General features: G+C 42.7%; 1 protein-coding gene across 1 annotated transcript; it reads left to right on the forward strand.

The window, feature by feature from the left end:
• The first annotated feature begins 135 nt into the window (after positions 1-135).
• hcn2b (hyperpolarization activated cyclic nucleotide-gated potassium channel 2b) lies at positions 136-24,824 on the forward strand. The gene is made up of 8 exons (XM_086116209.1): positions 136-920; positions 1,842-2,265; positions 5,426-5,587; positions 9,753-9,971; positions 16,116-16,262; positions 17,149-17,389; positions 19,715-19,879; positions 22,070-24,824. The coding sequence occupies exons 1-8, from the start codon at positions 235-237 to the stop codon at positions 22,951-22,953; spliced, it is 2,928 nt and encodes a 975-aa protein (XP_085972335.1). The 5' UTR covers positions 136-234; the 3' UTR covers positions 22,954-24,824.
• The last annotated feature ends 3,074 nt before the right edge of the window (positions 24,825-27,898 follow it).

The raw sequence follows: 27,898 nt of genomic DNA on the forward strand, positions 1-27,898 counted from the left end.
GAGTATGTTTGAGGAAGCGTGTGCGTCGCGTTGTTTTGTGAATGGGTTTGAGTGACTGCGTGCTTGTACGCGTGCTTGTGTTTCAGTGTGTTGGCCTGTGTGAGTTGAAGAGAGTGCGTTGTGTGCGCGCGCGTGTGTCCCAGTGATGGGAGAGGAGGAGTCCAGTTTCCCCTCAACCGGGCGCGCCCCTCTCAAGCTTCCGAGGATGTTCGACTTGGAGGAGGCACCTGCACCATGAAGAGACGCTTGCCGGGAGGAGGCGGGGCCGCCAAAAAGTCCAACAACAACGAGCTCTTGCTCCTTCACGACGAGCCCTCGGAACCTCACGACATCGTCGGCGCAGCTTCGGCTCGACTCTTCCAGAGGGATGCGCGGGACTCGGTGGCACCGGAGTCTACCGCGCTAGGACGCCAAGCCGGCGGTATGATATGCAACAAGAACGGAGACTGTCGAAGGGAGCCCACCAGCTCGGGGAGCCTGTCCTCACTCATATCCCGACAAGAGAAGCACTCCGATGGGGGAGTAGAAGCGGCCGAGGGCGGGAAGGCTGCGAGCATGGATGGCCCCGCGGGGGCAGAGGGACCCGGCGCCGAGGTCAAGAGCGCCGCGGGTTCGGAGAAGAAAGACTCCCGGGTGTCTTTCTCCCACGCGCCCGGCGGTAGAGGGCACACCTCGGCTCAGCTGTCCAGGAAGTCGTCCGCGAAGGCGGTGTCGGCGGAGGACGGCTCCTTGATCATGGCCGACGCTGGCGAGTCCAACCGGAGCCAGACGTACATGCAGCGGCAGTTCAGCTCCATGTTGCAGCCCGGGGTCAACAAATTCTCCCTGCGGATGTTCGGCAGTCAGAAGGCGGTCGAGAAAGAGCAGGAGAGGGTCAAGTCGGCGGGCAACTGGATCATACATCCGTACAGCGACTTCAGGTATAGGAGTTGAGCTGCAGGGAGCAAGTGGCAACGCTGATACTGAACCAAACTTCGACACCACATGAATATAAAGACAATCACAACAACATATTCAGATAGTAGTGGAGTGGTTTAAAAGTTTCAGGACTGAGGACAGCTATATTCAAGAGACCATCTATCTCTCGCCATCATCATTTGCACCCATCACTCTGTCCGTCCATCAGATCAACTTTTTATCCATTCATCGAGCAACCTCTACACCATATATCACAGATCCATCACTATTGCTTATTTAGCCACCTCTACTCATCTGTCCATCCAACCATTTCTCTGCCATCCATACATTCAATCCATCTCCCCACCTAGCTCTCTATCAATTACCCCATCCATCAATCCAGCCATCTCTCCATTTTATTTTTCCATCTTTTTAATCTCTCACAGAGTCAAACTGTCTCCATTATAAATCTAAAGAGGCAATGGTATAAGATTGAGTGCAATGTTTACTACTGTAAAATAAAACAAAAATCAAATGAAACTACCGTACTTGCCACTTAGCGGCATATTATTGATCCTAGTTAAATGGGTAAAGCCTTTGTCATTTAATGAATTGCATTGTTCATATTGAGCCTTTAGGAATTAGCATTGAGTTCTGGTTCTATGCTTATTATCACACTTTCCCTCATTGGTTGTCATCAGTGGTACCCTTCTGTGATGGCAAAAAGCCCAAGAAAAAGCCAAACACACACGTAGACTTGCTCACCGAGCTGAAGATCATGCACGGTGACATTTTGAACTGTTTTCTATTTATGATTTATCATGTATTTATTCTTATTTTGTCTCAATATTTTCCCACAGCGTCTTGGTTGCACTCCAAACCGTACCACTTTAGAGTTGCAAGATTGTGTATGATTGAGAGTGACATTCCTGTCCTTGGTCTAGGTTCTACTGGGACTTCACCATGCTGCTGTTCATGGTGGGCAACCTCATCATCATCCCCGTGGGCATCACCTTCTTCAAGGATGAGACCACCACGCCGTGGATCATCTTCAACGTGGTATCCGACACCTTCTTCCTCATGGACCTGGTGCTCAACTTCCGCACGGGCATCGTGTTCGAGGACAACACCGAGATCATCCTGGACCCCAACAAGATCAAGAAGAAGTACCTGCAGAGCTGGTTCGTGGTGGACTTTGTCTCCTCCATCCCGGTGGATTACATTTTCCTCATCGTGGAGAAGGGCATCGACTCTGAAGTGTACAAGACGGCGCGGGCGCTGCGTATCGTGCGCTTCACCAAAATCCTCAGCCTGCTCCGCCTGCTCCGGCTCTCTAGACTCATCCGTTACATCCACCAGTGGGAGGAGGTAGGAACGCGCTTGTTTCGGTTTGAAAAAAAAATAAAAGTACTATCGAGCACCCGTCAATATCGCAATCCAGGATTTTTCCTTATTAATGTTATAAACTATAGGAAAGCACGTACGTTGTTTTATTTCATGCCAAAAAGAACTCGTGCACAGGAGATGACTTTTTGAATACAGACAGTGGAGCAACACATGTAAACAGTCAATGTATCAATACACACAGCAGGCATATGTTCTTTGTACTCGACAAAAAAAAAAAGACAAATATCATAACATCTTCCCGAGTCAGAGTAGCAATACAAGAAGCACTGCATGCCTGTATTAAACTGACTCCTGGTAGCCAAAGTGGAACAGCACAATGAATTGGATTGCAGTATTAAAACCCCCATCATTATCTTCTTCGCTTTTCTTATTTTATCTTTTTTTTTCCCCTCTCAAAAATTTACAACAATCATTTGGATTGAAAAAGGAAAAAAAATTCTGAGAAAAAAATTTGGCATTTTGACTGAAAAAAATTGCAGTAAAGCTATACTATTACCCGTATATTCAGGAATGCAGTGCGCAAGGTCTTGTGACCAACACGGCAGCTGATGTCACTTATACTGTACTTAACATGAGCTGCTTCGTGATCCCGAGCATACGATTGTTGACAGTTACTTGGAACCGGGACTTCAAAAATAACCTTGGGACAATGAGCCACATGCTGCTGCACCACGTCTAACGACAAAAACACTATTAGATGATCACATGTAAGCAGCATGTTCCCATTACAACTGCTAAATCAGCAGTACCAACCAAAGATTGTCTCTCAGACGAATTAACATCTACGTCGTGTGAATATGTACATCATGTTATTGTCAAAGCCCGCCCGTGACATCAAGTCATTGGAAAAGTAGAAGCTTCAGTGGGCGTAAAAGTCTTCTAGAACATCAGAACAACATCATTTGGGAATAAGCAGAAGTCAAATGGTTGCATTCATGAAAAAGTTTGAATATGATTGGTTGATCCTGTGCATTGGCACATCCCCATTTATAAGAGGGGGTGCACACTTGTGCAACCGCATTATCAGACTTGTTTTGATCAACTTTGCCTCCAAAATATTTCTTTTTTTTCCACACACACACACACACACACACACACACACACACACACACACACACACACACACACATTACTCTGCTACATAAACACAGTTAACCTCAGTGCACTGTTTGTATTTGTGCACGCATGTTAAACATAAATTCCATCCTTTCTTTTTCAAGATAACTGAGCTGCTGTGAATCACTGAAAACAACCACACAGCCTTTTAATTACCAAGCGGTAATTTGAGCTTGGGGAGAAGCCTAATTACTGTCTCCGTCGCATACAAACAACTACGTGAACCGCACTTAGTACATGCATCACATCAGCTCACATCAGCTCGGAGTAGTTTGGCAACAATTATGTAAAACATGTCATGATACTAGGGGAATAACAAAACATATTTTGCGGGGAGTGGGGGGTGGGGGGCATCATTGTTCCGCAATAAAACCAAGTTAAGCAAGAAACCAATTCTAGATTTCTGATCACCACTGAAGATTGGGTGGTCGCTGATGTATTATTGCATATTTTTTCAGAGAGGTAAGGTGTGTGTGTGTGTGTGTGTGTGTGTGCGTGTTCAGAGACAGCGATAGGCATTGCCAGGAAGAAGCGGAACAATTTCCTGAGGCAGGAAGCTCTTTTCATAGAAGCTCTTCACTCGCTGGCACGAGGATGCTTTTGTTTTAGGACAGACTGAGGGAATGTGTGTGTGTGTGTGTGTGTGTGTGTAAGTGAAAGTGATTGTTGTTGGAAATTTTCCAAAACAAGCATGTGAACAGGCAACACAAGTGTCTTGAGACTTGGTGAAGCAGCATGTGGCTCATTACGCAATGTTATTTTTGCACTCTCCGTTCCACGTAAACGATTGTGCGTTCGTGGTCGGGAAGCGGCTCGTATTTTAGTAAAAGCGTGATAGCAGCCGATTGCAATCGTGTGTGTATGTTGGCTGGTCGTATATTATGACCCAGAGTGCAGTGTGTCATGGACACGCGACCACTTTCTGCTCGAGTATCATGAGGGGAGTCGAGGTGGGGCGGGGTCCATTTGTGAAAGAGTTGCATGAATCATGTAAAGGGAATGCCGCTCGGGTCTCCTTTTTGCCATTGGACCTTGAAATTGTAAGAAGCATCGCTGTCTCAAAATAGAAGTTCAAGTCACAACCTGTCATTCCTGAAATTTTGACATCCAGCTGCATCGTTTTCTAACAATCTTGCTCACATTTGACCAAAATGGAGCCCGTGATGCCTTTTATGTTATGTGTCAGCCTGACCACTAGGTGGCGTTATGTAAAAGATGCCAAAAAAAAGAATATTGAGTCCAGTGAACGTACACGGACTGTAAGATGCCATGTTACCTGTGTAATGTATATTAACTGCAAAAGTAAAGGTAGTAAAAATAAATATTTGTATTTTGAGAATCAGGAGCGTGCAAGGTGGGGTAGGTGACCAGGCGGGTGTCCACCCGACAAAAACATTTCACCGGGGGGGGATCCGTATTAATGAAGGGGGCAATTTACAGACACAATGATGACAAAAAATTGGGTTCGAACAAACCTCACCTTTGTATCATAGATTTCATTGATTATACGTTTATTTTCACACCCAAAAATATAATTTTCAGTTCGATTTCTCATTTTCAAAAACAAATCCACAATTTCACTCAGTTGGTGTGCTTTGTTTTAATTTTTAATTGATTTTAACTTTGGCAACACAACACAATGTTTTTTGTGCCCAACCTTGAGTTAATTAATTTAGTTTTAATAATTTTTTCATTTTATTTTTGCACTTGGATACTTTTTCAACGTAATCAATGGACATTTTATTTGCGCATTGTAATGAATGAATTAATTAATTGACACAGATTTTCTATATGAACAGAATCCCTCTTCATACCGCCCACGCAAAATAAATAAATAAATAAATAAATAAAATCATATGTAATCGTAACCCATGATCTAATTTTACCCAAAATATGGTTATTCGTCACATTAACGTGATCAACTGCGGCAGCAAATGACATCGCTATGAAGTTCGTCAAGTCCTGACAAGTAACCCAAAAGGAATAATGGACTTCCTCCCGCCAGATCTTCCACATGACGTATGACCTGGCCAGTGCCGTGATGCGGATATTCAACCTGATCGGCATGATGCTGCTGCTGTGTCACTGGGATGGCTGCCTGCAGTTTCTGGTGCCCATGCTGCAGGACTTTCCCTCCGATTGCTGGGTTTCCCTCAACAAGATGGTGGTAAGTACATAGTCACTGTCGTTAAATTTATATCTACCAAGATGATTAAGTTTTGCAAAAAAAATGAATGAAATTGTTGAAACTAAAATTGAAATACATTTTCCTAAATGAAATAAATAAAAACAATATATATATATATATATATATATATATATATATGTTATAATATGTTAAAATATATGCTCCAAAAATCTGTTAAAACTTTATTTTTTACTTTATTAGTATTAGAAACAAAAACTAAATATTTACAAAACAAAACTCACAACAAAGTAAAAAGTAACTGTAGCAAAAAATTCTAAACTCATATAACCTTGGCATTTACTTCATTGTCAACATTTCTTTTGAAGACTCTGAGACTTCCTCACTGATGTTGTTTGATGTTCATGCTCTCAATGGCGACAAATTTTGTTTGCACATCCGTTTTCTACCTATTATACACATTTTACATGCAATATCGATTCGTAATGTTACGATAAGGGCGATATCGCGATATGTCATGATATAAAATGCAGCTCACCAGTTCAAAGTGGCAGGTTATTTTCTATCTGTGCAGTTGCAGCACCCTCTGGTGGTTAGTTTATTAGTGCAGTTGAATTTGAATTAGGCATATTTTGGCCACCTACGTTTCAGACCCACGCTCATCGCCAGATGAAGGGGAACGTAACATGTTTGAGGGTTTTTTTTGGTTTATTTTGGATTCTACAGAATCATCATAATTTTGTCCATCAATAATCGTAATTGGTCACTGTAATTGCACTTTTCGTCCCGTTTCATCTCCATTCAGAGTAGAACCGGCGTCATAACTCTTTCCTTGTAGAAAGACCCTCCAAATTGCAGCGTTACTGCTCCAATAAACAACAGATCGTCATTACGAAGGCATTTGATGCTTTGAGGTCCACCTCCTGCGAGTACTTTTGATGCACGTCTCTGAGAAAATGGCAGAAATAATGACTGTCGCGGAGTTGAAATGAGCCTCGCCGCACAGAATTTTGCAACGCGTCCAACGAGGAGAGATTCTGGCAGTTAACGAGCTCCCTCAGATCATCAGCGGGAAGCACAGCCCATCCAAAATCCTCATTAGGATGCTTTTTATAATATTTAATTTTCAGCAACACTCACTGGAACATTTGGTACCAGGCATGCACACAGTGTCATTTGTGTTCACTCGCCGTCAAGTCAAACATGACTTCTCACTTCTCATTTGAGCTTGATGGCAGTAAAGATGTGCAGTTTTTATTTTTGAAGTGGTAATGTTGGCTAAATATGCAGATCAGAAAGTCAATGAACAACAAAAAGATCAGCACCGTTTGATTGACAATGATCCTCATCTGGCAATGCTTCTCTTGTTTGCGTTGAGGCCCCATATTTTGGAATTACGGTACTCTTGATAACATAAACGCGCATTTGTCCCCAACTAAACGCACATTGTGCTCCTTGATAGAGTTGGAAAGTGTTGCTGGTTGGCGGTGAGAGATAAGTCTCGCTTGTCATCATTTGCGTGCCAACTTTTTGTCGCTTCCAACATTCAGATGTTGGCTTTGTTTCTAAGTCGTTATTCCAATTAGACCAAATAAACAGTTTTGAGGGCGTTCTAGTCAACTCGCCTCACTTTGTAGGCACTTTCATGCTGTTAAGGTGTACATTTGAGCCTGATCTCCCCAAATTTGTTTCCTCTCCTTGCGCAGAATGTTTTTCAACTTGAGGACTTGGAGTCAGTTTCACTTGGGACAGTGGCTCTCAAAACTTTTTACATGTACCAAGTACCGCCTCAAAAATGACTTGGCTCTCAGTCGCGCCATAATACCGCACTTTGGATAACATTTGCACTTTCTACACCATTTCCACCACGTTGATGAATTTCTCAGTCTATATCCATCAAAGTGTTCAATTTGGTGATGATCCAAATTTGGATTGTTTGGCCTTGGTGGAGGTTTGCATTTGTGCTCTTTTTGTTTGGCCTCGTTCTCAATGTCATGGCGGCATTCAAAGACCCGCCCCTGTTCTTTGCAAAAATAAATAAAAAATAAAAATCTTCCATTCGTGCAATTACTAATAAACAGCAGATGGGCCAATTAAGACTGCAACCCTCATTGAAGTGCCGATACCGGTATGTGTTCTTTGATATGTCCGTACATCCATCAATCCATTTTCTGTTGCGTTTGTGCTCACTGTGGCTGAGCTGGAGTCCATCGCAATGGAGTTTTGAAGAGAGACAAGGTACAACCTGGACTGGTCAACAGTCAATCTCTGCTACTTCCTGAAGTTATTCAGAGATAGATAGAAAGCAATAAACACCGGATGATAAAAAAAAAAAAGGAAGAATCATCAAATATTCGGATATTTGAGCTGAAACTGATATGTCATTAATTTAGTTCAACTTGAAATACTTCATGTAGCACATCTGCCTCGGAGTTCATAGGTTGTCGGTTCAAATCCCAGCTCTGTCCTTTATGGAGTTTGTATGTCCTTTCTAAGAACTTTTCAGATTGAACTGAAAGGACTGTTTGCGTTGTGTAAATAAGCCAATTCATTTGAATTTCAGACCGCTTGAAACTAAACTAAACACGTATTTTGTTCTGGATTGTGTTGGAATCCATTGACTCATGTCACTTATAATAAGCACGACGGAAAGGATTTTGTTAATCGATTCTTCCCCCGCCATTTATCATGCGGTTGTCGGACATGTTGGAGTATTAGAAACAAAGCACTTTTTAAAGAATGGATCTGAACATAGCTCGCAGGTGCTTTTGTGTTACTTAACATATTAAAAGTCTAAATGGAGCTCTGCCAAGCAAGATAAGCTCTCTGTTGTTGCTTTTGGATGTCAGGGACGCTCTGCACACTGTCACACACGCGCGCGCACACACAGGCGCACACGCACACACTTGTATAATGACCCCCTATCATACATCATTGACGTCTCATCCTCTCATTGTGCCGCCATCTAAATATATTATCTGCAAATGCATGTAAGTGGCAAATTAGCCGTTCACTCTAAAGAAAACGGCCACCACGATGAACACAAGCCCCTTAATTTTATTATGCACACCCCGCTCCCAAAGGAAAAGCACCGAATCCATCAAAGAAACGAAACTCATACCGAAGGTGATATATGGCCCTATTGTCCGTGCTCATTCATTAAATACATTAATTTATTGTGCTGGCATTCCATAATAACTTTGGAAAACGGTGCTAAAAGTTAAATAACAGCACAACTCGATTCAGTTTTATTTAGAGAGCAGCCATCCCTCCGTTATTTGAATCCGCTTTATTGTCATGACGGTCGTGGGCGTGCGATCACAGCTTAAAAAAACAACAACAACAACAACAAAAGACAACCACAGTTGTTACCCCACCTGGAGTCCCCCAATGTTGAATTAATTGGCTCTGTAGCGGCTATTGCTCTCTGTAATTGGTCCATACTATAAAGGTGTGTGAACCGCAGATGTTTGGACAATGTCAGGATGAGTAGTGCCAGCGGAGGCCTTTCCTTTTCTGTAATGAACCCACGACTGGGGACATCTCGCACCAGCCGAAGCAAACTAGAGCAGGCAGATGCGGGCTCGCCTCTAACGAGGCGCTTCTTCCCGCTCTTCCTCTTCGAGACAAAGCTGCATTTGATCATGGGTGATGATGATGATGATGAGGATGATTAGCTTCTCCAACCAAACAATCACCAAATGCTCACAGTGATAGTACCCTTGAAAATCTCACTTCCTGGAACATGCAAATGCATTTCCTCCAACAACTTAGTCTGGCGGACAACAGTATCTCTTGTGGTGCCTTCCAAAAATGAAATTAGAAACTTTTGGTGGATAAAAGTGTGTTAAGACCTCAGAAAGGATAGCCTAAATTATGTTCATGGATAGTATCTCTCTTTAGCCCCTCCCACTATTTTTCAGGTGATATACAGCTACTGGTGGCTTCAGTCCATCATGGTGTGGCACCACGATGCTACCAGATGACGCTACAGCAATCATTATATATTAGACATGGCTTCGGCCTGAACACAAAAGTAGCAACCCCCCCCCCCCCCACTCCAAAAAACCCCAAAGAAAATCAGATACGCAAATTCGCAAATGCTAAGCCGTGATGGTGATCGATGTTCAAGATGTCTTTCAATTCCATCCGAAGTAGGTTGATTGGCCCCTCGGTTCTCTTCCAGAATGACACGTGGAGCGAGCTCTACTCCTTCGCCCTCTTCAAGGCCATGAGTCACATGTTGTGCATCGGCTACGGACGCCAAGCCCCCGAGAGCATGTCGGACATTTGGCTCACCATGCTCAGTATGATCGTAGGGGCCACTTGCTATGCCATGTTCATCGGCCACGCCACTGCTCTCATCCAGTCTCTCGACTCTTCCAGGCGCCAGTACCAGGAGAAGGTAAGGATGTCCTTTTTTTTTTCTTTTTTTTTTTTTTTACGGGGTGGGAGTAATTTCATTTTTGGTGTTTCTCAATTTCCTTCATATTTTAGATCACAGCGCAAGAGTGACAGCAATTTGAGAGCATTTTGACAGATTTTCCAATACTGTAGAATAGAGCGTTCAGTTAATTATTTTTTTAAACATTGAATCTCCCAAATGAAAGAATAGACTCTTCTTTCACCAGAATTTTTTTTCCATTCTCTAGTTGGCTATTCAACCACAAGTTTTAAGAAATTCAGACGCTTTGCCCAAAGTAGCTTTTTGTCTACACAAACGTGTTACATTCTTTGCTGAGATTTGGTTCTTCTGAATTCCAAATGATTTTGTGTGTTCAGAACTGACCAAACAAATCATTTCAATTGAATGTCGCCACTGAAATGAACCTAGAAAATGTGATCAATTCAAAGGTCCTGTGCCACATTTTTGTGTCAACTTTGGTGACCCGTTTTTGTAAGACCTGCAAAGCTCATTGAATCTCCACAAAGGCTCCACTAATATCGTCGCTTTTAAAAAGGACTTCAATAATTTTGTCCCTTAATTCCAGCACTCTTTGAAAGGAAAGTGTTCCATTATTTCTACGCTCGTATCTGCCAATCGCAGAGCCTCAGCCTGTCTCGTCACCACTAACGTTGATCAAAGCTGAGCTCGAGCCAGGCAAGGTGCCCCTTTTTGGCCCCTGGTTGCGTTGTTTTGCAACCCTTTTAAAATCCTGAAACAGATGCTGCCTAATTGCACGTTCATGCTGACACAAACATCTTGTACACATCTCGGGGCTTTGTCTCGTGTCGGACTTGTCGGGCCAACATTGAGCTGAGATTGATCTCTGTATGCTGCGGCCATATTTATTTATTTATTCATTTTTACAATAACAGTGGGAAGCACCAATAGTTCTCTTTTTAAGTTTATTATTTTGGGTAGCCCATCTACTAGACGGGGGTCTAAAATGCCACCCCCTGCTGGCCGTTCTCCTAAAAAAAAAAAAAAGTAAAAAAAAAACGTACATTAATAATAATATAATAATAGATTTTATTTATAAGCGCCTTTCAAGACACCCAAGGACACTTTACAATAACAAAAAACACAAAACAATACCATTACATTTTTACCTCATTTGAAATGTATATTTCAATGAAGGTCAAAATTGAAAAACAGGCTGATCTTCTACCTCTTATTTTTATGTCCGACGCCATAGGAGTCAGTGCCTCACCAGTCATGAACCTCACTGCACGTCACCGCTTAAAAATATTGTCAGCCGATATTATTTGACGGTGGTCTCAGCTTGAAACGTTTGCTGAGAGGTTTTCTTCGGGCTGCAGCTAGTTCATTTTAGTGCGTGCTGTACGATTTTCCATCTTAGCTACAGTAACTTGGGGATGGCTTCATTCTCATCTGCATCTTATTTGTGAACTGACTTCCAACTCGATGTTATTTTTAGAGCCCCAATGTCCTGACCACATCCAGCAGAGGAGGCTAAAGTAAAAAATAGATCAATAAAAAGCCCGCTCTGCGTGATAATTGGTTCAAACTTTTTGTAAAGTGGCTAAGCAACTCATGATTTTTCAGTCTGACTAAAGTGCCGTATTTAGAATTGTCTCCTTGGTGTCCTGTTTTTTTGTTTGTTTGTAATGTCTTTTGGTCTTGTTTGCTAATGAACTCAGCTCCAACTTGTTGCTATTTGCAGACTCCCACAGTGTCACTCTTACCCCTGGGGGGTGTAATGTATGCTGGCCCGCCTGTTTGTGTTCATTTGTTTGGTCCTAGCTACTTTACATCTTTTTATTTTTTTTAAATGTCAACTAGTATAATTGGACTGAGGTGGAAGGTGTCCTGTTGTGTCCTTTGAAGACCCGATGGTGCAGCGTTGTTTACCTAGAATTACCAGATGTGGTCAAGCATGACATTCTCTTCAAAGTAGCTGCAATGCCCACAAATGTATCAGATATATATTGCTGCACCATGTCAGAGGAATTGATTTATGGTTGGGCTGCAGGCAAAGTTCTCAAAACAGTGTTTTTAAACTGAGTATGGAAGGCATAATTGGGTAAATAGTCTGCTGGCTGCTTTACTGTAGTATCTGTCTTCTGTCAGTAACTTCTACAACCGTCAATTTCCTTTTTTTTTTCGTCCACGAGCAATTTAGTAACATGGTGCGAGATGGCCACCCTGGAGGCTCATAGATAAGAACATAAACAATGTCAATTGACAAATGTTTCTGGAAATCAAATAAGGAAAAAGAAAAATCAAACTTTACAAAGTTTGTTAAAATGAACTTTTATCCAGATCCACATCAAAAGTGAATATTCCTAAAATAAGTGGAAAATTATGTACAGTAATAAAAACATTTTTAAAAATCTCAGCATAATGTAATGCAAAACACCAAAGATGTGCTAATGAATGGCTATTTGAACACAAACGGTGGAGCAACACATTTAGACGGACCATACGACAGTACTCTCAGGCATATTTTATTTATCCTTTGCAAAAAAAGGGGCATTTCTGTAGCTTACTGAGTCAATTGTGAAATTCCTCTTCATGTGCTAATATGTTTATGTTATCCTGCCGCCAGTTTGCCAAATCACGCAAAACACCTGAAGGAGCATTGCAGTGCCCATTTGAATTGAAACAAAAAAATGTGGCAACACCTGTTTGATTATTGAGCATACCACACAACATAGTGGTAGGGTGGAGAGGAATGGCCAGCGGGTCACATTTGACCACAATGACTTTGTGGTCCTCCCTTCACATGGGGGTGAGCGCTGCCTTCGTCTTGTCTTCCTCCACATCTTCATCTTCAGTCCTCGCATCCCCGCCACACCTCCTTCGTTAATTCGCCCTTGAGTGTCTAGCGACGCAACCATCTGCCCGCGGAGGTGACACATGGAAATGGGACATTGACTATTATGTAACTGTACCCCCCCCCCCACCCCCTTTTTATGGTGCAGTGATGGGGAGCATGTGATCACCCCCCACGAGACCAACAGTGATGAGTACACAGTCACTAGACCTTGACTCAAAAAGGGAGAACGCTGCTAATCACATTTTCAATCATTGAGGCCATCGGGTACCAGAGACACCTTGTCATCAAGCTGCATTCGAGAAAGCGAACATTTTAGACCCCCGTCTAGTAGACGGGCAATGCAAGGCTACCCAAAATTGGATTTTTTTTTTTCTTGGAACTGAAATCCCCCCTCCCTTCCCCCACAGCCCCCAACCCTCAAGCACCAGGAAAAATGTGTCAATCAGAGTAAGCGCAATTAAATGCAACCCCTTGGTCGCACACGTGACGCATAGATTTCTTTAACGTGGACTTTTACGCTACACCAACTCTCGGAGCCCGGTTGACTTTTGAGTGACGCGGCCGCTAATCTCAAACTAATGCCGCGGAAATCACAAAGTCAATAAAACTTCCAATGACAACAACTTCTTAAAAGAGGCGGCGGGCGCGAGCGAACTGTCATTTGGCTTTAATTGAGAGTGTCACACACTCTGACTCCCCAGGCTGCAAACATCGAATAAGGGCCGCCTGGCTTATCCCACTGTGGCGCTTGTATTGGACAGCGGCCTTGAATTTTAACCCTTACATGCACCCTGTAACCTAATAACATGATCAGCTGCTCTCTGTAGTAACCGCTGTCCCTGAAAGGGTTCATTTCTAACAAATTTGTTCAACAATATAACTTTTTTTCTTTAATTTAAAATAACACAAAGGTATGTTCGTGCAACAGTGCCACCTGAATATAATTTAAAAATATATATTTTTTCAATGCTAATAATATTCTGTTAAAGCTAGGGGTAATTTTGTGCCACCTGATGTTTTTTGTTGTTGTTTATTTTTAAAATGAGTTATTAATTAATTTAAAAAAATTATTTTTGTTTTCAAGTACTTTCACACAAAATGCAAAGTATATCCTGATGCAGTATACCAAGACTAATGTTTACCATGTTACCAGGTTACGGGGTGCATGACAGGGTTCATATTTTTCCTAAAATTCACGATATTTGAAGTGAACGGTGGACTTTCATGCAGTTCAACAAGAAGCGAGAAGCCGCAAGGAAGATTTGATGCGTGAGTGGTTGTTGATGCCGTGTCCCCTGACCCTTTCCTTGGAAAATACCCCTCAATCCAATTGACAGTTGGTTCCACAGAGCCATGACTCACGCTGCGTGACACACACGCACACACACACACACACACAGGCACGTCAGCGTGCGCACACTCTCGACGAAGTCCTTGCGTTACATTTTAAAGCTCCAAGAGGTTTCTCGTCAACAGTCTCCTGGTCTCAATTATCGAGCAATCTTCAGCCTGACTGATTTTGAAAAGTGTCAGCCCGTGAAAAAAAAAAAAAAAAAAGGTGGCCTGTGCGCACATGGTACTTTTTTGAATTCTACCAGACATTATTTTCTTCCTGAGACTCTTAAATCTTTAGGGGATTGTTTTGTTTTGATTGTCACAAGACCTCTATTTGTTTAAAAAAACAAAACGCATCAGGCACAGGTCAGCAGGCCAATTATTTTCTTCTATCTTTGTAGAATTATATTTGCTATTTCATAACAAGAATTGAGATGGAATGAAAAGGGGAAATAAAAAGAATGCACATCCCTTGTTCAAATGCCAGGATGTCGAGACGTATTTCCATTGTCCACTGTAGCGACCACTATGCATAAAAATAAGAGGGACAATTTCGTCCATATTTCCCATTATTTCCATACACAAAACATATGGATGCATTCATTTTACACACATCATGATTCTTCTTCTTTTCATTACAGGATGGTGATAATGCATATGTCGTTGTAGCTATGATGTCCGTGGATGGGGAATCATTAAAATCTTTGTCCGGTGGCGGACACGCCGTCATTCCACTGCCAAGAAGCTTCCATCGAAGCATCAAGAGACATTGTGTTTGCATTCGCCACATTCCATGAATACATCAAGGTCGACTTTCTGCGGAGGCAAACATGACATACTCTTTTATTTGCGCACGCCCTTGCCTTTGCCTCCTTTTATTTATTCATTAATTTTGGACGTGGAATCATTGAGAAAGGCATGCCTTTAGTCATTTAAAAAAAAAAAAAAAAAAGAAGAACAAAAGTGCCTGGGGGAATCTGGTCAAAGTATTTAATATTTCAGAGACACAATTTATTCCATCTGAATAAAGCATATGAGCAAGCTATATTGATGCAATTATGAGTCAATACACATTCAATAGTATATCAGTATAGTGGTAAATGTATAGTTCATAGTAGAAGTGGGCGGCCCGATAGTCCAGTGGTTAGCACGTCGACTTCACAGTGCAGAGGTTCAATTCCAGCTCCGGCCTCCCTGTGTGGAGTTTGCATGGTCTCCCCGGGTCTGCGTGGGTTTTCTCCGGGTACTCCGGTTTCCTCCCACATTCAAAAAAAAAAAACATGGCAGGCTGATTGTACACTCTAAATTGCCCCTAGGTGTGAGTGTGGGCGTGGATGGTTGTTCGTCTCTGTGTGCCTTGCGATTGGTTCGTAACCGATTCAGGGTGTCCCCCGCCTACTGCCCGAAGACAGCTGAGATAGGCTCCAGCACCCCCCCGCGACCCTAGTGAGGATAAAGCGGTTGGGAAAATGGATGGATGGATAGTATAAGTCGGACAGAAGTCCTAGAATTTTTAGTCGCAAGATTTGTATGGCGCAGCGTTTTAACGTAGCGTCTCTCTGCGGTGTACAATCTCTTCTCTTTGTGACAAGACATCAACTCGCTTGGAGTTTCCCAATTGTTTATTGTTTACAGTAGCAATCATACAATCGAAACAGCCGTTCACAGCAACATTATGTGGTCGTGATAAAAAAAAAACCCACACACACACAAAAAAACAAAAAACGATACGATTCAGCGTCTTCGAACAGCAGGTGTCACGTTTCAGCTGATTGCCTGGAGAAATAAACGGGCCACGTGCTTCTCGTGTGGATCCGCGCTTCTCGCCTGAATATCATGAAGCACTTCTTTTTTACGTAGACCTCTGCTCGTCAATGTGACATAAATGTGGACAAACGTGTGCGCCTCTCCTCTCACCCCCAAAACCCCCAACCTCACCCCCTTCTTATCTTCCTCTCCGTGGCGTTCAGTATAAACAAGTGGAGCAGTACATGTCGTTTCACAAGCTGCCGGCAGACTTCCGGCAGAAGATCCACGACTACTACGAGCACAGATACCAGGGCAAGATGTTTGATGAGGAGAGCATCCTGGAGGAGCTTAATGAGCCTCTCAGAGAGGTAGCTGACACACGCACACACACACACACACACGCACACACACACACACTGAATCCCATTAGTCAGTCTTTGCTGTCGTGCTGCTTGAATATTGATACAGTTACGCAGACAGTCACCTTTGGCGTCTCTTGTTAATTAAGTCTCCTTAAAAATAGTAGTAAGTGCAAGTAAAGGGTCAGTATTTATAATCGGGTTTTTTTTTGTTTGTAGGATTAAAAAAATGTAATTTAAAATATTCGTCTAAATTTATAATAAGGCTGAAATTAGTATTATATTACGTATGTGCATAATACAATAAATTAAACTGAAGTGGGGCATATTATTATAACCTTTACTCACTCAAGTATCTGAAGTAATATAAAAGAGAAAATAGAGGAAAGATAAATATGAAACCTCTGGTGGATGTTGTTTGTTTAGCATACTTCATCAATTACCCTGCGGAACCGTGCAAACAAGAATCAAGGCCTCGCTTATGAGAATAGAATTGTACAATTTTAACGGCAATAAATTCAGAATTATGAGAAAAAAAATTGTCATTTCATGATGATAATGGTGTGATGTTGGAATAAGGATAAAGGCTTACTACTGTATTTTGAAGGGGAAATGTAATTTTAGAGAATATCGTCAAAAAAGAAAAATGTTGCAATATTATGAGAAATAGACACAATTTAAAATTCTGAGATAAAAAATATTTTGTTTTTACCAAGAAAAAAAATCAGAACAGAATAAAGTTGTGATATTACAGTAAACAACAAAAAAATCTTAATAACATATGGAGATGTTATTTCATACTAAGTGAGTCATATAATAAAGTGGTTATTTGTGAAAATAAAGGCATACTATCAGAAGTCTGCTCATTTTAACGGGACGTCGTCATCCCGGTCAGGAAATTGTCAACTTCAACTGCCGTAAGCTTGTGGCCTCCATGCCGCTGTTCGCCAACGCCGACCCCAACTTCGTGACGGCCATGCTGACCAAGCTGCGCTTCGAGGTCTTCCAGCCGGCCGACTACGTGGTGCGCGAGGGGACGATCGGGAAAAAGATGTACTTCATCCAGCACGGCGTGGTCACCGTCCTCACCAAAGGCAGCGTGGGCATGAAGCTTGTCGACGGATCCTATTTTGGAGGTAAGCGCCGCGATGGGAAAAACCCTTTCAACATTTATTCCACATCCATCTTAAGGTCCTTGTACTAGTGCACACACACTCTCTCTCTCGCTCTCTCTCTCTCTCTGTATATGTATATATATATATATATATATATATATACACACAGTATATACTGTATATACAGTATATATATATATATATATATATATATATATATATAAAATATTGAAGTTCAATGTTTGTCCTGAATGTCATTGCAAATCCGCACAAAAATTATTAGGCCAACTTGACGTGACGGAATAAGACAGTATAAGATAAACCAAGCCATCTTTGCCATCTAGTGATGAATGCTGATATTACAACTTAAAACTGCAGTCAAACCCTGCGTACTCGTAGTTCGACACACACACACACTGAATCTTACAAGTGAGGACAAAGAACATACTACAGTGGTTCTTAACCTTGTTTGAGGTACCGAACCAACAAAAATATGACCATTTACAAATTCAAGACATAAAAAAAACCAACACATTTATTAAAAACAGACAAAAAGTAAATAACATTTCAAGACATACGTTTTTTTAAATTTTACGACGTACTATCAAGACAGTCACACGTATGCCATACTAGTACGTTGACCTAAAGGTGGTATGCTCTTGTTGGCACGAGTAAGACGACAAAAAATGTATTTATTTTATTTCATTTTATTTATTAATTAATTTTTTTATGAATAAGGCAAAACTGTAGTTGACAGTTTTGTCTCACGGGTAACATGGAGTACACCTCCTAGTATGCCAACGTTGTCCTACGGCTGTGCAGAAATATCATATGGTAGAGGAATTTAGGAGTGTACAAAGAGCCCACTAGTCAGGACAAAGAGCATACTAGTACAGTGCTTTAAGCTGCATAGTGCAGATATCAGATAAAGATACAGATATCAGACGGCGTTCTATACAGAGGTGGCAAAACTACTTGCACTGTACTAAACTAGAAGATACTTGTGTTTCAAAAGAAAAAAAAAGACTGGTAATGGTAAATGTAGTGATTATCCCTTTCAGGGACATCGGTCACGACAGTGGACAGCTTATCATGTTATCAGGTTACAGGTTATCATTATTGTTGCATGAAAGGGTTAAACTCCTGTCAGAAAGTATTTGTACTTGGTTACTTCCTGACACAGAAGAAGAAGAAAAAAAAACAGCCCCGTCAGCATGATGCGTAATGCAGGTGCAGCCCATTGGAGCAACACAATAGTGATGATGATGATGATGATGACGCGGTCATTTGTCATGTCTCGCCCACTTTTCATGAGTGCGCACATGGACACTCTCGACGATATTCGGGCACGTGGTTGTCAAGACGACGGGTCAGAGAAGAAGAAGATGCAGAAAGACAGAAGAAAAAAAAAGTGAACGTAATGGAGCTTAGCGGGCCCGCTTCCAAATATAGCGTGTGCTCCATTAAGGCAGCCTGTCAGCCTGACGCCTCTCACAGTCAGCGGGTCGAAGTAAAAAAACAAATTGACCCAGTAGTTCCTGAGATGTACAGTAAGGGTTCAAAGGAAAGGCGTCCATGCCCCTTTTTGACAAAATTATTAAAATTCAGGGGGCCATAGCTCCCAAATTCCTACTCCGATTGACCTAAAATTTGAGATTTTGAGTTGTGCGAAGGCGGCCCAGTGGGCGAGTGGTTAGCGCATCAATTTCACAGTGCAGAGGTTCGATTCCAGTTCCGGCCTTCCTGTGTGGAGTTTGCATGTTCTCCCTGGGCCTGCGTGGGTTTTCTCCGGGTACTCAGGTTTCCTCCCACATTCCAAAAACATGCCTGGCAGGCTGATTGAACATTCAAAAAATTGTCCCTAGGTGTGAGTGTGAGCGTGGGCGGGTGTTCGGTTCTGTGTGCCCTGCGATTGGCTGGCAACCGGTTCAGGTTGTACCCCGCCTACTGGCCGAAGACGGCTGGGATCGGCTCCAGCACCCCCCCCCCCCCCCGCCCCCGCGACTTTGTGAGGATAAAGCGGTTCAGAAAATGGATGGATGTGTTGTGCCGTCACTATCAACAACTACAGAAAGTTGCAATACAATCAAAATCTGCTTGGTTAAATTTTTCTGTTTTTTTTCGGGTGGTATTAAATGGAATGGCCCAAATATACCACAATCTACGGTACAATACAATACATTGTATTGCGCTTTCACAACAGTTGCATCTGTAGCATAGCGCCGCCTCAAATCCCATTGGTGTTTAAATATGTGTGTGAATGTGAAAAGATTTTATTCTGGGAAGAAAAAACAACAACAGAATCCGGAAGTGCAAGTGTCCATTTATTTTCCCTCTCTTCCGCAGAGATCTGTCTGCTGACCCGCGGTCGACGGACAGCCAGCGTGCGGTCGGACACGTACTGCCGCCTGTACTCGCTCTCTGTGGACAACTTCAACGAGGTCTTGGAGGAGTATCCAATGATGAGGCGCGCCTTTGAGACGGTCGCCATCGACAGGCTGGACAGGATAGGTGAGTCCATGTGATTGGATGACTGATGTCGCCTGTCTTTGGGACTGCGAAAGGGTAGGAAGCCACTTACCCTTTTTACCCGTACAGGACTACTTTTGTGATCTACTTAGCAGCTTGTGCTTACACAGTTTCAAAGGGGAGTCATAATTGTTGTCGGAAACCGTCTGAAAAATTCATCCCGAAAGATTTTGGTTCCCTGGTATGATGAAGACACAGGTTGGGAACTGTGTCTTGTTCACAAAAGCCCGGGGGTCATTCACGAGAGGAAAGGAACGGCGACACTGACTGATTGCTGTAATGAATAGCGACGAAGATGTGTCATGAAGGGAGCCTGAAAATGTATTCGCAGTCGAGTTTGATTTCTTCTCACTGGAGACGTGTCGCTACACTGAAACACCCTCTTAGCACATCTCACACCTTTTTCTCATTCATTTAAACTAGCATGGATAAATTTGGGTGTGTATGTGTATATATGTACATATAGTTATATCGTTTTTAGAATATCATGGCAGGCCAGATAAAATGTTCTTGGAGGCCACGTATGGCCCACAGGCTGTCAGTTCCCGGCCGTGTGCTTTAAACTCAACGATCCTCAACCTTTTTTTCCCCCATGGACCAGTTTAATGTCAGGCAATATTTTCATGAAAACGGTGGTATTTTCTAAACATAATAATAAACACGAATCATGACGCGCGGAACGTCCTATCTGGCAGCAACGCTCTCTGGTCGCTATGGTAACGTTTAAACGTGCCTTCGAAAGAAGGTACACTGCAAGTACAAAGTGCATGAAAAATACGACTCGCCATCTCTGCCTATTATGCAGAGTGGGCTTGGTGCGTGGGAATATCCCGTTGAGATAAAACCATATTTCAAGTAGGACTCCTGATACCATTAAATGTAGCCTTCTTTATCTTGAAAGTCATAGGCTTCTCTTTTGTCTCCTGGCTGGGCCTTTTCCCCTTCCCAAAGAAACTTTCCAAAGACGTTTTTACTCATTTTGCTAGCTCCTGGGTTTCATTTTAGCGCTAACCTATCACTTGACCGAGAAGCGTGCCCAAGAGTGACGTACTGTCAACGGATGGAATAGAGAATCCGGTAATTTTTCAAAATAAAAACATCTTTCAGATTCCGAAATAAATAAGACAGAAGTAAGGTAAATTATTTTTTCTTTCTGTGCGGCCCGGTACCAAATGACCCACGGACCAGTGCCGGTCTGCGGCCCAGGGGTTGGGGACCACTGCTTTAAATCGTTCCATTGGAGCGACTTTGGGAGAAGATTGACAGTCATAGCCATGTTCAGAAATACCCTCGATGCTCCCTTTCACGAGTCAGCTCGCCTTTATATATTTGCAAAACGTCCCAGCTCCTCTCACCTCCCATCTGTTGCCATAGCAGCCACATTCTACACACAAGCAGCCCGCCGGTCAGCTTGCGAATTTAGCGGGGTGTGTTTAAAGCGCTAATCAACCAAAAACATTTGCCCTATGCACTCGGTGGATGATAATCACCCAAAGTGCCTTCTGTTGTGTGTGTTTGTTTGTTTGTTTGTTTGTGTGTGTATGTGTGTGTGGGGGGGGGATCAAACAGCAGCTGCACCATGAATACATAATCTGAACAGACTTGAAAATAATGACCCAATCAATGCATCTCCACGCATTAACAGTATTCCAATATCAGCATCTGGTTTCAAAGCGTACGGCACGCTTCAAAGATTTCACAATCAATCATCCCTGAGCATGAATACTTATTGAGGATCCATACAGCTGTCAAAACGTCAACCGCCACATAAACACAAACACGCGGACTTTGGATTTCATCGCCTCATATCCTCAGCGCTGGTGAGTAAAATGTCAAATATTACGTCTCGTATACTTCCTGTCATTCAAAAATATTTCTCGCATTTCGTTTGTAATCTGTTACTTTGTGTTGCTTTGGAGATATTTCAAAAGGAAGCACACCGAGTATGGCATCAACGATGCCTGAACAACAGATGACAAATGAGAAGCTGAGTCGGTCAAATTTCCTTTGACGTTTAGGGGAGAAGAATCCTCTTTGTTTGTTTTTCACGTTCAAGGACACCGCAGCCGTTTGTCTGCGGGATGTTGTGGGTCGACGGTCTTGAACCGGGCTCCCCATGAGGGCCACCGTTACCATAGCAACAACACAACCCCATTTTCTTTCTCATTTTAGGCAAGAAGAATTCCATCCTGATGCACAAAGTTCAGCACGACCTCAACTCCGGCGTGTTCAACAACCGCGAGAACGAGATGATCCAGGAGATCGTCAAATACGATCGGGAGATGGTTCAACAGGTGGACGTGCCGCGACCGCAGCCCCCGTCTGTAACGCCGCCGCTGCGCACCGGGGTTTTTACTCCGCCGGGTTCCTCTCAACAGGCGCAAAGTTCCGCTGTCGCCACCTTGCAGCAGGCTGTAGCCATGAGCCTTTGCCCACCCATGCAAGGGAACTCGGTGGGGGGTGGGACATTGCAGTCTCCCAGGATGGTGAGGAGATTCCAGGTGTTGCAAAATGTATCTACCCCTGGCTCACCGTTGCAGTCACAGCTCCTTGCTTCAGGTGCCTTTGCGGCAGTCATGTCCAGTCCCACTGTCCAGAGCCCCCGGTCATTCCCTTATGGATCCAGCATGCTGGCTGGTCCCGCGACCGGCTCCCAACTGTCTTTGGTCCAGCAGCGACACAGCATGCATAAGAGCACACATTCCTTGCCAATGGGGAGTCTCAACCAAGACACCAGGGCTCTGTCGGCCTCTCAGCCCTTGTTGCCGCACGAGGGAATGCACCCGGGAGCCCCGAGTCCACCCCCTTCCACGCGGGTCTCCTCCACTTCCATTGGACCAATTCAGACCCCGTCGGGTCACGCAAGTGTCTGCAGTGCGATACCGCATCGGATTGTGCTACCCCACCAGCTTTCAGTGGGGGCCTTCGGGACGGGAGGAGGTTTCGCTGTGGGAACACCCATCGGGGACTTGGTACGACCCAAAAAGGACTCCATCGCGAGCCTTCCAGAGGCGGAGCACATCAAAGTACGATCCCGGTTATCCTCGAATTTGTGATCATACCGAAAGCCTTTTTGGAGTTCACAAGGGGCTTGACATGAGGAATATGAGGAAACGGAGGTGCGCCAGCAGGACAGCGTGAACGTATGCAATGACTGGCGGAAGTCGACTCTGAGACAGTATGTAACTTTAGACACTTTTGCATTGAGTTGTTTCTACTCACAGATATAAAACTAAATGCACAGAATGATAGCGTAGCATAAGCACACCCACCCACATTTGCCTCCTTTGCGTATGGTAAGTTCACAATGCACTGTATGCCTCAATATCCTTGTATCCATTTTGTTTGACTGAGGACTAGAATACGAACGGGAACTTGCGTCTGAGTTTCTGATTCACAACGCTAACTTTAAACACCGTGCTATAGTAGATACGTGTGTCATTAGCATCCATAACACAGCTCAGTCGTCTAGGCTCAAATGTACGATGGTAGACTGACAAATAGTTCTGTGCTGCATCGAGAAGCGTCGTATTCGAAGTTCGATCGTATCATAAAGTTTTGGCACGCAACAAAGCAAAATGTTGACTGAACAATCGCTCCTAACTCCGAAATTGGTGCACTCATCAAGGCACTTTGGCAATCAACAAAAGCCAGTGCAGTTCTTAATCCAATCTGACTTTGGGCAAGAAGTAGAGTACAGCCAGGACTGGTTGCCAGCCAATTACAGGGCATAGTTGTTACCCCCCAAAAACAAAATACCAAAACTTAATCTAATCCACCCCTGTGTCGATTTAGGCTGTGACTCATGCCAGACTTGCACTGGGCAAGAAAACAGAGCCCCAATTATTATTATTTTTTGGACCCTTAATCCCCCAAAAATGCATTTTGCAGTTCATTTCATCCATTCTTATGAGCTGTCAACATATAAAACAATCATTAAAGCATATTAAAAATGAGCCAAGGGCTAAAGTGGACCCGCCGTCATAGCGTGTGCAATGTAAAAACAGTTTGGATCAACGGCCAAGTGCTCTGGGCTTTGAGTGGCGGCTCAACCGTGCCCTCAAAGCCCCAATAGAGGTTCATCGGATGCCACCGATTTGTGTCCAAGCTCTTGCTGTCTCTCAATGGAATGGGACATTCCATTCAGCTCTTCCTAATGCCCGCTGCGCCATTACTGCCTAATGACAGTAGAAAATGGAATCCCTCGGATCTGATAGGGACTCTTATTAATTCCCCTTACACTGGAATTCATTATTCTGCGCCAATAATGATTTCTTTCCCCCCAATGATGATGATGACACTTTTCATTTTGTTCACTTTGCGTACTGTATCTGGAGACTTTCAAAGCATTTTATTTTAAGCAACGTTTTTTTTTTCAGGTCAGTTGTGTTTTTGTTCATGCCCAAATAATGCTTTGGTGGAACCTATTTTTGGGTGCTTAAAATTACACTGGAAAGCGTTTTTTTTCCGAAATGATTTAATCAGATGCAAGCAGGCTTTGGTAGATGATTTTTTATTTTTTTTTGCGCTGATTCCAAATATGTGGCATGGCTCAGTGGTGGAGTGGTCGTCTCCCCAACCCAGAGGTCGGAGGTTCGATACCTGGCCATTGCGACCTTGTCGAAGTGTCCTTGAGCAAGCTACTGATCCGAAGCATATTACATAACACTAAAGAAGACTCGAAATTGTCCATAGGTGTGGATGGCAGTGCTAACGCTTGTTTTTAACGTGCCCTATGATTGACTGGTGACCAGTCCAGGGTGTGTCCCACTTCTAGCTCAGCCAGGAGCTCACCTACAACCCAAATGAGGAGAAGCGCCACAAAAAAAAAGTTAAAAATGGACAGATGGACGATACAGTACTGAGAATGTAGTGCAAGAAGAAACCGGGTTGTATTGTAAAAGGAATAAAGATTGTGAAATCCAAATATCTCCGACAATAAATAATAACATCAATATTCACAATCGGGCTGCTGAGAACTATGGGCTTACTCCATATTTTTCTTTTTTTTTAACGTTGAGTGAAGAAATGAACAGCAGATGAATATTGGTTGATTCAACACTTTTTTTTCTGATTCCTGAGTGCAACACTAGGTTGACTTGCTGGTGAATATCTTGCTAGCATTTCTCTTTACTTTTCCACCGCAGCAATATAACAACTACATTTTCGAACTGTTGGACCAAGGGCAGCGATGATGCAAAGTGGTTTTCCCATACAGGGAGATTTCTTATTGCAGTGAACTGGAAGTAGATGCGATTTACTTCGAGCTTCTTTGATTAGCGTCTATTTTTTGCATTTATCCACTCTGCAATTCCACAACAAACTGTGCATACCTACATAGTGCCTAGCATTATACTTTCGTCTCCACATAATATATTCTTTGTGTGTGTGTCGCTGTCCAATATTTGTCCCTTATACTCCACATTTCAATGCAATAGAATAAGAATAAAACACAGTGTAGTTGAGTGCAGTCGGTGTGATTTCTAATGCTTCCTATTCCAGGGGCTCGCTTTTTGGCATGTCGGAATAGCACCCCGCAAAAGAAAAAAACAAAAACAAAAAAAAAATCAAGTGACCCCGTCCAGCTGTGACGGGCTGCTCGTGGTGGCAGAGGGGCTTGGAAGAGACCACATTCTGCTGGAGTTCGGGTGGACTCGGAACAAGGCGGCCTGGTTCTACGACTTCACGCTACCACCCCTGAACAACTCAGCACACCCGCGCAGCTCAACACCACAAAGATATTTTGAGCATATTCAGAAAAAAATAGCATGCGGTATTTTTATACAATACATCATGATTTCTCCAGCGCTTACACGACAGCTGTCATAAAGCGCTTGACAGAATTTTGGCAAATTATCCTGTCGGTCGGTCGGGACATCGCCCCCCGCCCGCCGACACACAAGCCTCTCATTGATGCATTGTCGCAGTTGGGTAAACTTTGTTTTGGAAGTGGTGGTGGTGACGGGGGGGAGCATGTTGATTGATATACAGTGAATATTTTGAGGGGGAAAAGTTAAAATCTGAGGAGCTTCATTAAATGTTTTGTGAAAGATATGTTCATTAAATTTCAAAATTTTCCTAGTGTTCTTGTGCATCTTTGGACCAAAACAAAGGAAAGGCATGTTATTTTGGTTATTTATAGAGTATGTTATAACTTTTAATGGTCCGGCCTACTTGACATCTACCGAGGCCCTATGTGGCCCACAATGTGAAATGAGTTTGACACCGATGCTATACATGACGTTTTGTTTTGGCTAAAACGCCTTACTATACATGGTCGTGTTTTTCAGCTAAAAACGCCTTACTGTATATTGTCGTTTTTTTCGGGTTAATACGCCGAACTATACATGGTCGTTTTTTTCGGCTAAAAATGCCTAACAATACATGGTCATTATTTTCGAGTAAAAACGCCTTACTATATATACATGGTCGTTTTTTTGGGCTAAAAATGCCTTACTATTATACATGGTCGTTATTTTCGGCTAAAAACGCCTTACGATAGATACATGGCCATTTTTTTCGGCTAAAAACGCCTTACTATACATGGTCGTTTTTTTACCTCTAAAAACGCCTTACTATAAATGGTCGTTTTTTTCATCTAAACACGCCTTACTATACATGGTCATTTTTTTTCAATCTAAAAAAGCCTTACTATACATGGTTGTTTTTTTCGTATAAAAAAAGCCTGACTATACAGGGTCGGTTTTTTTCCGGCTAAAAATGCATGACTATACATGGTCGGTTTTTTCGGGTTCAAACGCCTTACTATACATGGTCGGTTTTTCGGGTTAAAACGCCTTCCTATACATGGTCGTTTTTTTCATCGAAAAACGCCTTACTATACAAGGTCTTTTTTTTTGGGCTAAAATTGCCTTACTATACAAGGTCGTTTTTTTTGTCTAAAAACGCCTTACTACATATACATGGTCGTTTTTCTTCATCGAAAAACGCCTTACTATACATGGTTGTTTTGTTCGTCGAAAAATGCCTTACTGTGCATGGTTGTTTTTTTCGAGTTAAAACGCCTTACAATACATGGTCGTTTTTTTTGGGCTAAAAACGCCTAACTATACTATGTCGTTTTTTTTGGGGCTAAAAACGCCTTACTATACATGGTCGTTTTTCTCGGCAAAAAACGCCTTACTATAGATGGTCATTTTTTTTCGGCTAAAAACGCCTTATACATGGTCGTTTTTTTTCCGGCTAAAAACGGCTTACTATACATAGTCGTTTTTTTCGGCTAAAAACGCCTTACTATACATGGTCGTTTTTTTTTTGGGCTAAAAAAACGCCTTACTATATTATGTCTTTTTTTCGGGCTGAAAACGTCTTACTATACTGTGTCGTTTTTTCGGGCGAAAAAGGCCTTACTATACTATGTCGTTTTTTTCGGGCGAAAAAGGCCTTACTATACATGGTCGTTTTTTTGGGGCGAAAAAGGCCTTACTATACATGGTCGTTTTTTTCGGCTAAAAACACCTTACTATACATGGTCGTTTTTTTCGGCTAAAAACCCCTTACTATACATGGTCGTTTTTTCGGGCGAAAAACGCCTTACTATACTATGTCGTTTTTTTCGGGCTAAAAAACGCCTTACTATACTATGTCGTTTTTTCGGGCTAAAAACGCCTTACTATACTATGTCGTTTTTTCGGGCTAAAAAACGCCTTACTATACTATGTCGTTTTTTTGGGCGAAAAACGCCTTACTATACTATGTCGTTTTTTTTCGGCTAAAAACGCCTTACTATACTATGTCGTTTTTTCGGGCGGAAAACGCCTTACTATAATATGTCGTTTTTTTCGGGCGAAAAACGCCATACTATACTATGTCGTTTTTTCGGGCGGAAAACGCCTTACTATATGTCGTTTTTTCGGGCTAAAAACGCCTTACTATACATGGTCGTTTTTTTCGGCTAAAAACGCCTTACTATACATGGTCGTTTTTTTCGGCTAAAAACCCCTTACTATACATGCTTGTTTTTTTCGGCCAAAAACGCCT

Source organism: Hippocampus guttulatus, chromosome 7, assembly GCF_054856545.1.
Source record: "Hippocampus guttulatus isolate MCC_2025c chromosome 7, RoL_Hgut_1.0, whole genome shotgun sequence".
Taxonomy (NCBI): Eukaryota; Metazoa; Chordata; class Actinopteri; order Syngnathiformes; family Syngnathidae; genus Hippocampus; species Hippocampus guttulatus.

Coding starts and splice junctions, on each gene's coding strand:
- hcn2b (XM_086116209.1), top strand. CDS start 235: ATGAAGAGACGCTTGCCGGGAGGAGGCGGGGCCGCCAAAAAGTCCAAC. Junction 2,266..5,425: donor ACATCCACCAGTGGGAGGAG/GTAGGAACGCGC, acceptor TCCTCCCGCCAG/ATCTTCCACATGACGTATGA. Junction 17,390..19,714: donor CGACGGATCCTATTTTGGAG/GTAAGCGCCGCG, acceptor TCTCTTCCGCAG/AGATCTGTCTGCTGACCCGC.